The 12289-nt window shown below is 47.6% G+C and overlaps 1 protein-coding gene across 1 annotated transcript in view; it reads right to left on the bottom strand.

Annotated features, from left to right (window-relative positions):
- The window catches only part of LOC144509701 (myoferlin-like), a 182650-nt gene that overhangs the window by 27971 nt on the left and 142390 nt on the right, over positions 1-12289 (bottom strand). The window contains exons 45-47 of the mRNA XM_078238482.1: positions 9179-9318; positions 3131-3219; positions 1807-1902 (exon numbers count right to left, since the gene is read on the bottom strand). Coding sequence (XP_078094608.1) covers positions 1807-1902; positions 3131-3219; positions 9179-9318 — 325 coding nt within the window. The remainder of the gene's footprint in view (positions 1-1806; positions 1903-3130; positions 3220-9178; positions 9319-12289) is intronic.

Below are 12289 nucleotides of genomic sequence, written 5' to 3'. Positions count from 1 at the left end.
ACTGTCTGCGCGGAGTTTGCACGTTCTCCCCGTGTCTGCGTGGGTTTCCTCCGGGTGCTCCGGTTTCCTCCCACAGTCCGAAAGACGTGCTGGTTAGGTGCTAAATTCTCCCTCAGTGTACCCGAACAGGCGCAGGAGTGTGGCGGCTAGGGAATTTTCACAGTAACTTCATTGCAGTGTTAATGCAAGCCTACTTGTGACACTAATAAATAAACTTTATTGATTCCTGGCTTGAGAAGGTTGTCCTATGAGGAGAGATCGAATGGGATGGACCTATGTTCCCTAGAACATGGGAAGAATAAGAGGCAGTGGCGTAGTGGTATTGTCATTGGACTGGTAATTTAGAGACCCAGGAAAATGCCCTGGGGACACAGGTTCAAATCTCACCACAGCAGATGGGGAAATTTTAATTCAATTAAAGAAAAAATCTGGAATTAAAAGTCTAATGATGACTATTGTCATAAAAATGGTTTTGCCTTTAGGAAAGGAAATCTGCCTTCCTTACCTGGTCTGACCTACATTTGGCTTCAGCCCTGTAGCAATCTGTTTGACTATTTGATTTGATTTATTTCTTGCGCGCTATACAGACAAAGCATACTGTTCATAAAGAAGGAAAGGAGAGAGTGCAGAATGTAGTGTTACAGTCATAGCTAGAATGTAGAGGAAGATCAACTTAATGTATGATAGGTCCATTCGAAAGCAGGGAAGAAGCTGTTCTTGAGTCGGTTGGTACGTGAGCTCAGACTTTTGTATCTTTTTCCTGACGGAAGAAGGTGGAAGAGGGAATGTCCTCTGAAGTGGCTTCGTAAGCAATTAAGGTTTCGGCAATAAATGCTTGCCCAGCCAATGATGTCCACATCCAATGAATTTTTAAAAAGATCCAATTGAGACATATGACATTCTGAGAGGGTTTGACGGGGTAGATACTGAGAGGTTGTTCCTCTCTGCCTAGAGAATCTATAATTAGGGGGTCACTGTCTCACAGTAAGACATCAGCCATTTTGGACTACACATTTTAGGCGCCATATGGGCCTACTCCTGTTCCTATTTCTTAAGTTAACCATGGTGAGCGAGAGGACTATGTATAATCTTCCAATAAATAATTCTTGGCACGCTGCTGTTGTCTAGATGTGTAACCGATATTGCAAATCCCCAAATTACGGCAATGGCTCTTTTTTAATTAGAAACGTAGAAACATCGAAAAACTACAGCACAAAACAGGCCCTTCAGCCCCACAAGTTGTGCCGAACTTATCCTGACCTTTTAGGCCTACCTATAACCCTCCATCCTATTAAGTCCCATGTACTCATCCAGGAGTCTCTTAAAAGACCCCATTGAGTTTGCCTCCACCACCACTGACGGCAGCTGATTCCACTCGCCCACCACCCTCTGTGTGAAAAACTTCCCCCTAACATTTCCCCTGTACCTACCCCCCCAGCACCTTAAACCTGTGTCCTCTCGTAGCAGCCATTTCCACCCTGGGAAAAAGCCTCTGAGAGTCCACCCGATCTATGCCTCTCAACATCTTATATACCTCTATTAGGTCTCCTCTCATCCTACGTCTCTCCAAGGAGAAAAGACCGAGCTCCCTCAGCCTATCCTGATAAGGCATGCCACTCAATCCAGGCAACGTCCTTGTAAACCTCCTCTGCACCCTTTCAATCTTTTCCACATCCTTCCTGTAATGAGGCGACCAGAACTGAGCACAGTACTCCAAGTACACTCGAGCGCTAGACTAACTGATGTGCTTGAGAAATCTCTGACCCAGGGTGACACAAGAACTTAATGAGCCGACATTCTCCTTACCCTTTAATATAAATGTCACTCATTTTCTCTCCCATGATATTGGCTTCCTGCAGAATGACATCACTGGTGTTCCAGATTATGCAGCGTAGGACGTACCTAAAGGAACAGAAAACTCAGAAATCGACACAAGACTGTACGGCCGCACCAGTTGTCAATTGACCCCTTTACCAGACAGGCAGGATATGTTTATCAGGTCAAAGGCTGGTCAGTGACCAGGTCTCTGTGATGACTTCAGTCAGGCAAATGAGACTGGCCTGGCAGAGTATGAACTCCCTGGTTGAGTCCTAACCCGTTCCTGGGCCTGGCAAGGCATGCCACCTGCAGGTCCAGGCAGCAGGCGATCGAGGAGGTCGTACAACCTGACTGTCTGCCCCTCTACCGCGGCTATATTCGCGGCTGGGTGTCCTTGGAGAGGGAGCATGCGCTGTCCGAGGGCACTGTCTGTGCCATCCGTGCCCGCTGGGCACCGCAGGGAGTGGGGTGCATTATTGACACCTATAATCACATTTTAATTTGATGTTTTAAGTTTCCTTTCCGCTTTGTTTTTTGTTTCGGGCGGTTCCCCTTCTTTGAGGGAACTGCCCCTTTTTGAGTTGTCCCTAAGTTAGTTTGATTTCATTTATTTGGTTGGACAAAAATATATCCCTGATTGAATCCTGCAACAAAAGATGTCCCCGATTGAGTCCTCATTGATGGCCCAGTCAGGGAGTCTCATGTTCCCTATTTAAAGCAGGTGTGTCAGTCTCTCTGCCTGCTGAAGCAGGGAGCACTCTGTTGTGTAGTGTGTCTTGTAAATAAAGGAACTTTTGGTGAAGGACCTTCGCCTCCATGGATTTATTACAGTCTCCCATTGCACTAACTCTACAACCTGAGTCACACAGACCACCAGAGACTTCCATGCCTGCGCTCTCTTGGGGGAAGGTACAAAAGGGGACTTGGCCTACACCTGGCCAACGGGTCAGCTGAACCTTGACCCAGTGCGAGTCAGCACCTTCAGGAAGAGGAAAGGAGGAACATTGAGGAAAGAATGAATGGAACTTGCCTTCCGGACTGGCAAGAGTCATAGAGCAACACAGCACGGAAACAGGCCCTTCGGCCCAACAGGTCCATGCCAACCATGGTGCCCTCCCAGCAAGTCCCAATTGCCCACGCTTGGCCCACATCCCTCTAATCCTTCCCACTCCATGTACTTATCCAAATGCTTTTGAAATGTTGCTATTGCATCTGCTTCAACCACTTTCTCTGGCAGCTCATTCCATACACGCAGTCACATGCAACCCCACCACCTCGGTTACTACTATCACAGGCTAGCTAGCACACTTACCGGACAGGGGCCCGAGGGGTGATGTTAAAGGGTGGGCCAGGGGTGCCCAACCTCTTGGGAAAAATGTCGATCCACATCTGCAGCTTGCCCTGCACAAGGAACAAAAGGTTAAGTTGAGCGGGGGGGCGAGGGACAAAAAAAAGAGACAGACCGTCGAAGTTTTTGTCTTACACTCATCAGGACAGATTCACAAGAATACCAAATCTCAGTGGGAGCAATAATTTGAACTGTGTGGGAAAAGGGTGCTGATTGGTTGACAAGTCAACTCTGATTGGTCAAAGTGTTGCCATGGAGAATGCTCCAGGGAGCGACTGTTGCCGAGGTTTTTGTTTCATTCGAAAAAGATGCAATGCCTGGACATGTTCCTTTTGCCTGCAGAGGACAGATTCCCTACACATGAATAGATGTAGCTTCTACAAAGCACAAGTAAGCCACATTGCGAGTCCGACTAGTAAAGTTTAAAGTTTATTTTATTAGAGTCACACGTAGGCTTACATTAACACTGCAATGAAGTCACTGTGAAAATCCCCCAGTCAGCAAACTCCGGCGCCTGTTCGGGTTACACTGAGGGAGAATTTAGCACCTAACCAGCACGTCTTTCGGACTGTGGGAGGAAACCGGAGCACCCGGAGGAAACCCACGCAGACACGAGGGAGAATGTGCAGACTCCGCACAGACAGTGATCCAAGCCGAGAATCGAACCTGGGTCCCTCGTGCTGTGAGGCAGTAGTGCTAACCGCTGTGTCACCGTGCTTGGCATCACCGGAAGCCTTATGAATCATAGAATCCTACAGTGCAGAAGGAGGCCATTTGGCCCATCGAGTCTGCACCGACCACAATCCCACCCAGGCCCTATCCCCATAACCCCATGCATTTACCCTAGCTAGTCCCCCTAACACTAAGGGGCAATTTAGCATGGCCAATGCACCTAACCTACACATCTTGGGACACTAAAGGGCAATTTAGCATGGCCAATCCACCTAACTCACACATATTTGGACACTAAGGGACAATTTAGCATGGCCAATCCACCTAACCTGCACATCTTTTGTACTGTGGGAGGAAACCGGAGCATCCGGAGGAAACCCACGGAGACAGGGGGAGAATGTGCACACACAAACATTGGTCTCGCATATGCATAACTCTTGAGAAGCCAGGCACAAAGGCAATATGAGAAAAGAATAAAGTCCATCCAGTTTGCCTTCTTCCCCGATCATTGCGCGATGGAGTTGTTAACCAACCCTGGCCATCACATGTGGAGCCACACTCGGGAGGTGCCGGCATCATCAGGAGAGAGTGGGATATGATGACCAACTCTACCATCAGGGGCTCCAACCTTGCAAGAGGGGAAGGAATGCTGCCTCGGGAATGCAAAGAACAGATGTCCCAGACTGCTTGAAGGGTTTGCAAAACCTCACGGAAGGGACGGCACAGAGATTGAAGGGTGTGAGCAGTGGAGAAAGAGAGGTTGGTTTTGGGGACCAACTCCATGGGGTTCATGGGATTAGGATGACCCTTCAACCAGACCGATCCAGCTAGTGGATTGGTCTCCTTCAGTTACTTCAAATCGTGAGCACAGCTACAGGCCGTGCAGCCCAACTGGTCCACACTGGTGTTTCTGTTCTACACGAGCCTCCATCAGTCCATCCTCTTGTCCTTCCTCCTACATGTGTTCATGTAGCTTCCCCTTCAATGAATCTAGATTATTCACCTCAACCCTTTGCGTGGTAGCAAGTTCCACATTCTCACCACACGAGGACTCCAAGGTCTCGCTGAGTATCCACCTCTCTCAATTTACACCCAGTCAAGTAATAATCTGTCTTCCTATTATTGCTACCAAAGTGGATAACCTCACTTTGATCCACATTATACTGCAAAATATAAAATATTTTTGGTGGGGTTGTGGATAGTCTGGAGGGATGTCAGAAGTTACAGAGGGACATAGATAGGATGAGTAAAGACGTTTCTCCTGGATTCCCAGTTGGATTTATTAGTACCCATTTTATAGAAACATAGAAAAACTACAGCACAAACAGGCCCATCGGCCCCACAAGTTGTGCCGAACATATCCCTACCTTTTAGACCTACCTATAACCCTCCATCCTATTAAGTCCCATGTACTCATCCAGGAGTCTCTTAAAAGACCCTATTGAGTTTGCCTCCACCACCACTGACGGCAGCCAATTCCACTCGCCCACCACCCTCTGTGTGAAAAACTTCCCCCTAACATTTCTCCTGTACCTACCCCCCAGCACCTTAAACCTATGTCCTCTCATAGCAGCCATTTCCACCCTGGGAAAAAGCCTCTGAGAGTCCACCCAATCTATGCCTCTCAACATCTTATATACCTCTATTAGGTCTCTCATCCTACGTCTCTCCAAGGAGAAAAGACCGAGCTCCCTCAGCCTATCCTCATAAGGCATGCCACTCAATCCAGGCAACATCCTTGTAAATCTCCTCTGCACCCTTTCAATCATTTCCACATCCTTCCTGTAATGAGGCGACCAGAACTGAGCACAGTACTCCAAGTGGGGCCTGACGAGGGTCTTATATAGCTGCATCATTATCCCCGGACTCCTAAACTCAATCCCTCGATTGATAAAGGCCAGCACACCATACGCCTTCTTAACCACCTCCTCCACCTGCGGGGCCGATTTTAGAGTCCTATGGACTCGGACCCCAAGGTCCTTCTGATCCTCTACAGTACTAAGAGTCTTTCCCTTAATATTGTACTCCTTCATCCCATTTGACCTGCCAAAATGGACCACTACGCATTTATCTGGGTTGAAGTCCATCTGCCACTTCTCCACCCAGTCTTGCATCCTATCTATGTCCCTCTGTAACTTCTGACATCCCTCCAGACTATCCACAACCCCACCAAAAATATTTTATAATTTGCAGTATAATGTGGATCAAAGTGAGGTTATCCACTTTGGTAGCAATAATAGGAAGGCAGATTATTATTTGAATGGGTGTAAATTGAGAGAGGTGGATACTCAGCGAGACCTTGGAGTCCTCGTGCATCAGTCGCTGAAAGTAAGCGCGCAGGTACAGCAGGCAGTAAAGAAGGCAAATGATATGTGAGTGAGAGGATTTGAGTATAGGGATAGGGATGTTTTGCTGCAGTTGTATAGGGCGTTGGTGAGGCCACACCTGGAGTATTGTGTGCAGTTTTAGTGTCCTTATCTGAGGAAGGATGTCCTTGCTATAGAGGGAGCGCAGCGAAGGTTTACCAGGCTGATTCCTGGGATGGCAGGTCTGTCATATGAGGAGAGACTAAGTGGGTTAGGATTATATTCACTGGAGTTTAGAAGAGTGAGAGGGAATCTCATGGAAACTTATAAAATTCTAACAGGGTTAGACAGGGTAGATTCAGAAAGAATGTTCCCGATGGTGGGGGGAGTCCAGAACTAGGGGTCATAGTTTGAGGATAAGGGGTAAACCTTTTAGAACTGAGGTGAGGAGAAATTTCTTCACCCAGAGGGCGGTGAATGTGTGGAATTCACTCCCACAGAAAGTAGTTGAGGCCAAAACATTGTGTGATTTCAAGAAGAAATTAGATATAGCTCTTGGGGCTAAAGGGATCGAGGGATATGGGGGGGAAGGGAGAATCAGAGTACTGAATTGGATGATTAGCCATGATCAAAATGAATGGTGGAGCAGGCTCGATGGGCCGAATGGCCTCCTCCTGCTTCTAGTTTCTATGTACAGCCTCTAGTTTTGATCTCCCTTACAAATGGCATCAATTTCTTCAAATCTGTCTTCATAATTTTAAAGAGATTCATTAGGTCACCTCTCCAGCTTCCCTTTTCCAAAGTAGAAGGTCCTACAATTTTTCCCAATAGCTACAGCCTCTCAGTTCTGGCATCATTTCAGTAAAACTGCTCAGATTTCCTCCAGTGCCTCCATATCCTTTTTGCAATGTGGAAACCAGAACTGTGCACAGTTCTCCAAGTGTGGCCTCACCAAGGGTCAAAACCAATTTTAACTTTACAGGGCTTGGAACTTTAGTTCTATAAGATTTTCCAGGGATGAGGAACTTCAGTTGCGCGGAGAGGTTGGAGAAGGTGGGATTGTTCTTCTAAAGTTCAAGTTTATTTATTAGTCACAAGTCGGCTTACGTTAACACTGCAATGAAGTTACTGTGAAAATCCCCTAGTCCCCACACTCCTGTTCGGGTTACACTGAGGGAGAATTCAGCACCTAACCAGCATGTCTTTCGGACTGTAGGGGGAAACCGGAGCACCCGGGGGAAACCCACGCAGACACAGGGAGAATGTACAAACTCCTCACAGACAGTGACCCGAGCCGGGAATCGAACTCGGGTCCCTGACGCTGTGAGGCAGCAGTGCTAACCCACTGTGCCACCGTGGAGAAGAGAAGGTTGAGAGGAGATTTGAACGAATTGTTCAAAATCATGAGGCGCCTGGGCAGAGTCGAGAGATAGAAACTGTTCCTTAGTGGAAGTATCGAGAACCAGGGGGACACAGATTGAAGGCAACAGAGGCATGTGGAGAAACTTTGTCATGCAGTGAGTGGTTAGGATTCGGGCAGTGCTGACAGAATGTGGTGGAGGCAGGTTCAATCGGGGGATTCGAAAAGGAAATGGACTGTTATCTGAATGCGGAGGGTGATGGGGAGAAGGCGGGGAGTGGCACCGGCTGAATTGCTCATTTGGAGAGCCAGTACAGACACGAGGGGCTGAATGGCCTCCTTCTGTGCTGTAACCATTCTGTGACTTCTATGGCTCTGCATTTCAGGTTTATAGGGGGGGGTGGGGGGGAAGAGGTTATTCATTCTGCACAAACTGCTGATTTCTGAACTTAGAAACATAGAAGATAGGGGCAGGAGGAGGCCATTCGGCCCTTCGAGCCTGCTCCGCCATTCATCACCATCATGGCTGATCATCCAACTCAGTAACTTAATCCCGCTTCCTCCCCATAACCTTTGATCCCATTCGCCCCAAGTGCTATATCCAGCCGCCTCTTGAATACATTCAATGTTTTGGCATCAACTACTTCCTGTGGTAATGAATTCCACAGGCTCACCACTCTTTGGGTGAAGAAATGTCTCCTCACCTCCGTCCTAAATGGTCTACCCCGAATCCTCAGACTGTGACCCCTGGTTCTGGACTCCCCCCACCATCGGGAACATCCTCCCTGCATCTACCCTGTCTGGTCCTGTTAGAATTTTATAAGTCTCTATGAGATCCCCCCTCATTCGTCTAAACTCCAGTGAAAACAATCCCAACCTAGTCAATCTCTCCTCGTACATCAGTCCTGCCATCCCCGGAATCAGCCTGGTAAACCTTCACTGCACTCCCTCGAGAGCGAGAACATCCTTCCTCAGAAAAGGAGACCAAAACTGCACACAATACTCTAGGTGTGGCCTCACCAAGGCCCTGTATAATTACAACAACACATCCCTGCTCCTGTACTCGAAACCTCTCGCAATGAAGGCCAACATACCATTTGCCTTCTTTACCACCTGCTGCACCTGCATGCTTACCTTCAGCGACTGGTGCACAAGGACACCCAGGTCCCTCTGCACACTCCCCTCTCCCAATTTACAACCATTCAGATAGTAATCTTCATAGAATCCTACAGTGCAGAAGGAGGCCATTCAGCCCATCGAGTCTTCACCGACCACAAACCCACCCAGGCCCTATCCCCATAACCCATGCATTTACCCCAGCTAGTCCCCCTGACACTAAGGGGCGATTTAGCATGGCCAATCTACTTAACCCGCACATCTTTGGGGTGTGGGAGGAAACCGGAGCACCCGGAGGAAACCCATGTAAACACGTGGAGAACGTGCAAACTCCGCACAAACCGGGTAAGGACAGCAGATTTCCTTCCCTAAAGGGCATTAGTGAACCAAAGTGAATAACCTCACATTTATCCAAATTATACTGCATCTGCCATCGATTTGCCCACTCACCCAACCTGCCCAGATTGTGCCGAAGGATCTCTGCATCCTCGTCACAGTTCACCCTCCCACCCAGCTTGGTATCATCTGCGAACAGTAGCAAACTCTGGTGGCTTCTACCTGCTCAATCCCTGGTTGAATGCTGTTGAACAATGTCCTGGTCTCCACGTGTTCTGGCACCAGATTCTGCAGATGGAGAATGTGCAGAGCGAGTCGTTCTTCTGGGGGCCCGAGGAAGCTGTAAGGAATCTTCTTCGGCTCTGTACAGTAAGACAGAAAGGAGGGGAGGGAATTAATCAGCCACACTGAAAGATAACTGAATTTCCAAGTAAGTGTCTTCCCACTATTGGTTATGTCAGTTCTTCGGTGACTTCTCTCAGGCTGGAAAATGGGATCAGAATAATTAGAAAAGAATCATGGAATCCTACTGGGCAGAAGGAGGCCATTCGGCCCATCGAGTCTGCACCGACCACAATCCCACCCAGGCCCTATCCCTGTAACCCAACATATTTACCCTGCTAATCCCCCTGACACTAAGGGACAATTTAGCATGGCCAATCCACCTAACCTGCACATCTTTGGACACTAAGGGGCAATTTAGCATGGCCAATCAACCTAACCTGCACATCTTTGGGCACTAAGGGACAATTTAGCATGGCCAATCCACCTAACCTACACATCTTTGGACACTAAGGGACAATTTAGCACGGCCAATCCACCTAACCTGCACATCTTTGGACACTAAGGGACAATTTAGCATGGCCAATCCACCTAACCTGCACATCTTTGGACACTAAGGGGCAATTTAGCATGGCCAATCCACCTAACCTGCACATCTTTGGGCACTAAGGGACAATTTAGCATGGCCAATCCACCTAACCTACACATCTTTGGACACTAAGGGACAATTTAGCATGGCCAATCCACCCAACCTGCACATCTTTGGACTGTGGGAGGAAACCGCAGCACCCGGAGAAAACCCACGCAGACCCGGGGAGGATGTGCAAACTCCGCACAGTCAGTGACCCGAGGCTGGATTTGAACCCGGGTCCCTGGCTCTGTGAGGCAGCAGTGCTAACCACTGTGCCGCCGTGCCGTCCCATATGGTGGAATGCTGAGTGGCTTGTCTTTGACTGGCGTAGACATGATGGGTTGAATGGCCTTTTTTAATGTGCCTCTAAAAGAGCAAGCAATGGAATTTGTGCAATTTGGATCTTAAGGGATTAGATACTGACTCGATGTGGGGCTGTTCGTGTGCTGTGGTGCCTAGTGTCCCTGCCTCTGAGCCAGAAGCTCCAAGTTCCAGTGCCAATTCAGGACTTGAAGGCCAAGGGAGAGGTGTTTATAACACGGCCAAATAGGTTGGCTATCAATCTACAAAGGCTCCGACATACACTAATGGCAGGCTGGAAGAGCAGACGGATTCCTGGACTGCCACGTGATGCAAAGAAAGTCGGAGACTTCATTAGCACTACCCAGAGTGCAGATCACCACATGCGTGTTAGAGTGCTGCCACGCCAACTCATACTCCCTGAATGGACTGGAGTCTATCACTGCCTGGAACCCACTCTCGTAGGGAATGGCCCTGCCCCGGGTAATTTGTTAAACTGTGCAAGAAAGCGAATGGCCTCGTGGTATTATCGCTAGACTATTAATCCAGAAGCTCAGCTAATGTTCTGGGGACCCGGGTTCGAATCCCGCCACGGCAGATGGTGGAATTTGAATTCAATAAAAAAAAATACCTGGAATTAAGAATCTACTGATGACTGTGAAACCATTGTCGGAAAAACCCATCTGGTTCACCAATGTCCGTCAGGGAAGGAAATCTGCCGTCCTTACCCGGTCTGGCCTACATGTGACTCCAGAGCCACAGCAATGTGGTTGACTCTCAACTGCCTTCCAAGGGCAATGAAGGATGGGCAATAAATGCTGGCCCAGCCAGCGACGCCCATGTCCCGGGAATGAATTTAAAAAATGAATACGTTGTTTAAAAGGGGAAAAAAAATTGCATCTTGTGAAACATTTAAGTATTGGTTGGGCCACAATTTAGGCCCACCAACGCCTCTACTTTCTCAGGAGACTAAGGAAATTTGGCATGTCAGCTACAACTCTCACCAACTTTTACAGATGCACCATAGAAAGCATCCTTTCTGGTTGTATCACAGCTTGATATGGCTCCTGCTCTGCCCAAGACCACAACAAGCTACAAAGGGTTGTGAATGTAGCCCAGTTCATCACGCAAACCAACCTCCCATCCATTGACTCCGTCTACACTTCTCACTGCCTCGGCAAAGCAGCCAGCATAATCAAGGACCCCACGCACCCCAGACATTCTCTCTTCCACCTTCTTCCTTCAGGAAAAAGATACAAAAGCCTGAGGACAAGTTCCAACCGACTCAAGAACAGCTTCTTCCCTGCTGCTGTCAGACTTTTGAATGGGTACCTTGCATTAAGTTGATCTTTCTCTGCACCCTAGCTATGACTGTAACGCTACATTCTGCACTCTCTCCTTTCTTTCTCTATGAACGGTATGCTTTGTCTGTATAGCGTGCAAGAAACAATACTTTTCACTGTATCCCAGTACATGTGACAATAACAAATCAAACAATACTTTTCACTGTATCCCAGTACATGTGGCAATAATAAATCAAATCAAATCAGGTTTGCAGTACTGCATTCAATAGATGGTGAATGATAGCAGGGATTTAAAGACTTTTCGCAATGCATCAAGAAGAGAGTTATTGGGACTGTTCTCCTTGAGCAGAGAAGGTTAAGGTAAAAGTAAATAAGAAGACAGGAGAGTCAGACAGCAGAGAAGACAGACTGAAGATAACTGGGAAAGAATCAGAAGAGAAATGATTTGATTTGATTTATTATTGTCACATGTACTGGGATACAGTGAAAAGTATTGTTTGATTTATTATTGACACATGTACTGGGATACACTGAAAAGTATTGTTTGATTTATTATTGTCACATGTACTGGGATACAGTGAAAAGTCTTGTTTGATTTATTATTGTCACATGTACTGGGATACAGTGAAAAGTATTGTTTCTTGCGTGCTATACAGACAAAGCATACCCTTCATAGAGAAGGAAAGAAGAGAGTGCAGAATGTAGTGTTACAGTCATAGCTAGGGTGTAGAGAAAGGTCAACTTAGTGCGAGGTAGGTCCATTCAAAAATCTGACAGCAGCAGGGAAGAAGCTGTTCTTGAGTCGGTCGGTACGTG

The sequence above is a fragment of the Mustelus asterias genome, chromosome 22 (assembly GCF_964213995.1).
Source record: "Mustelus asterias chromosome 22, sMusAst1.hap1.1, whole genome shotgun sequence".
NCBI classification, from domain to species: domain Eukaryota; kingdom Metazoa; phylum Chordata; class Chondrichthyes; order Carcharhiniformes; family Triakidae; genus Mustelus; species Mustelus asterias.
The sequence above is the reverse complement of the archived record's forward strand: the minus strand, read 5'-3'. Positions and strand labels throughout refer to the sequence as shown.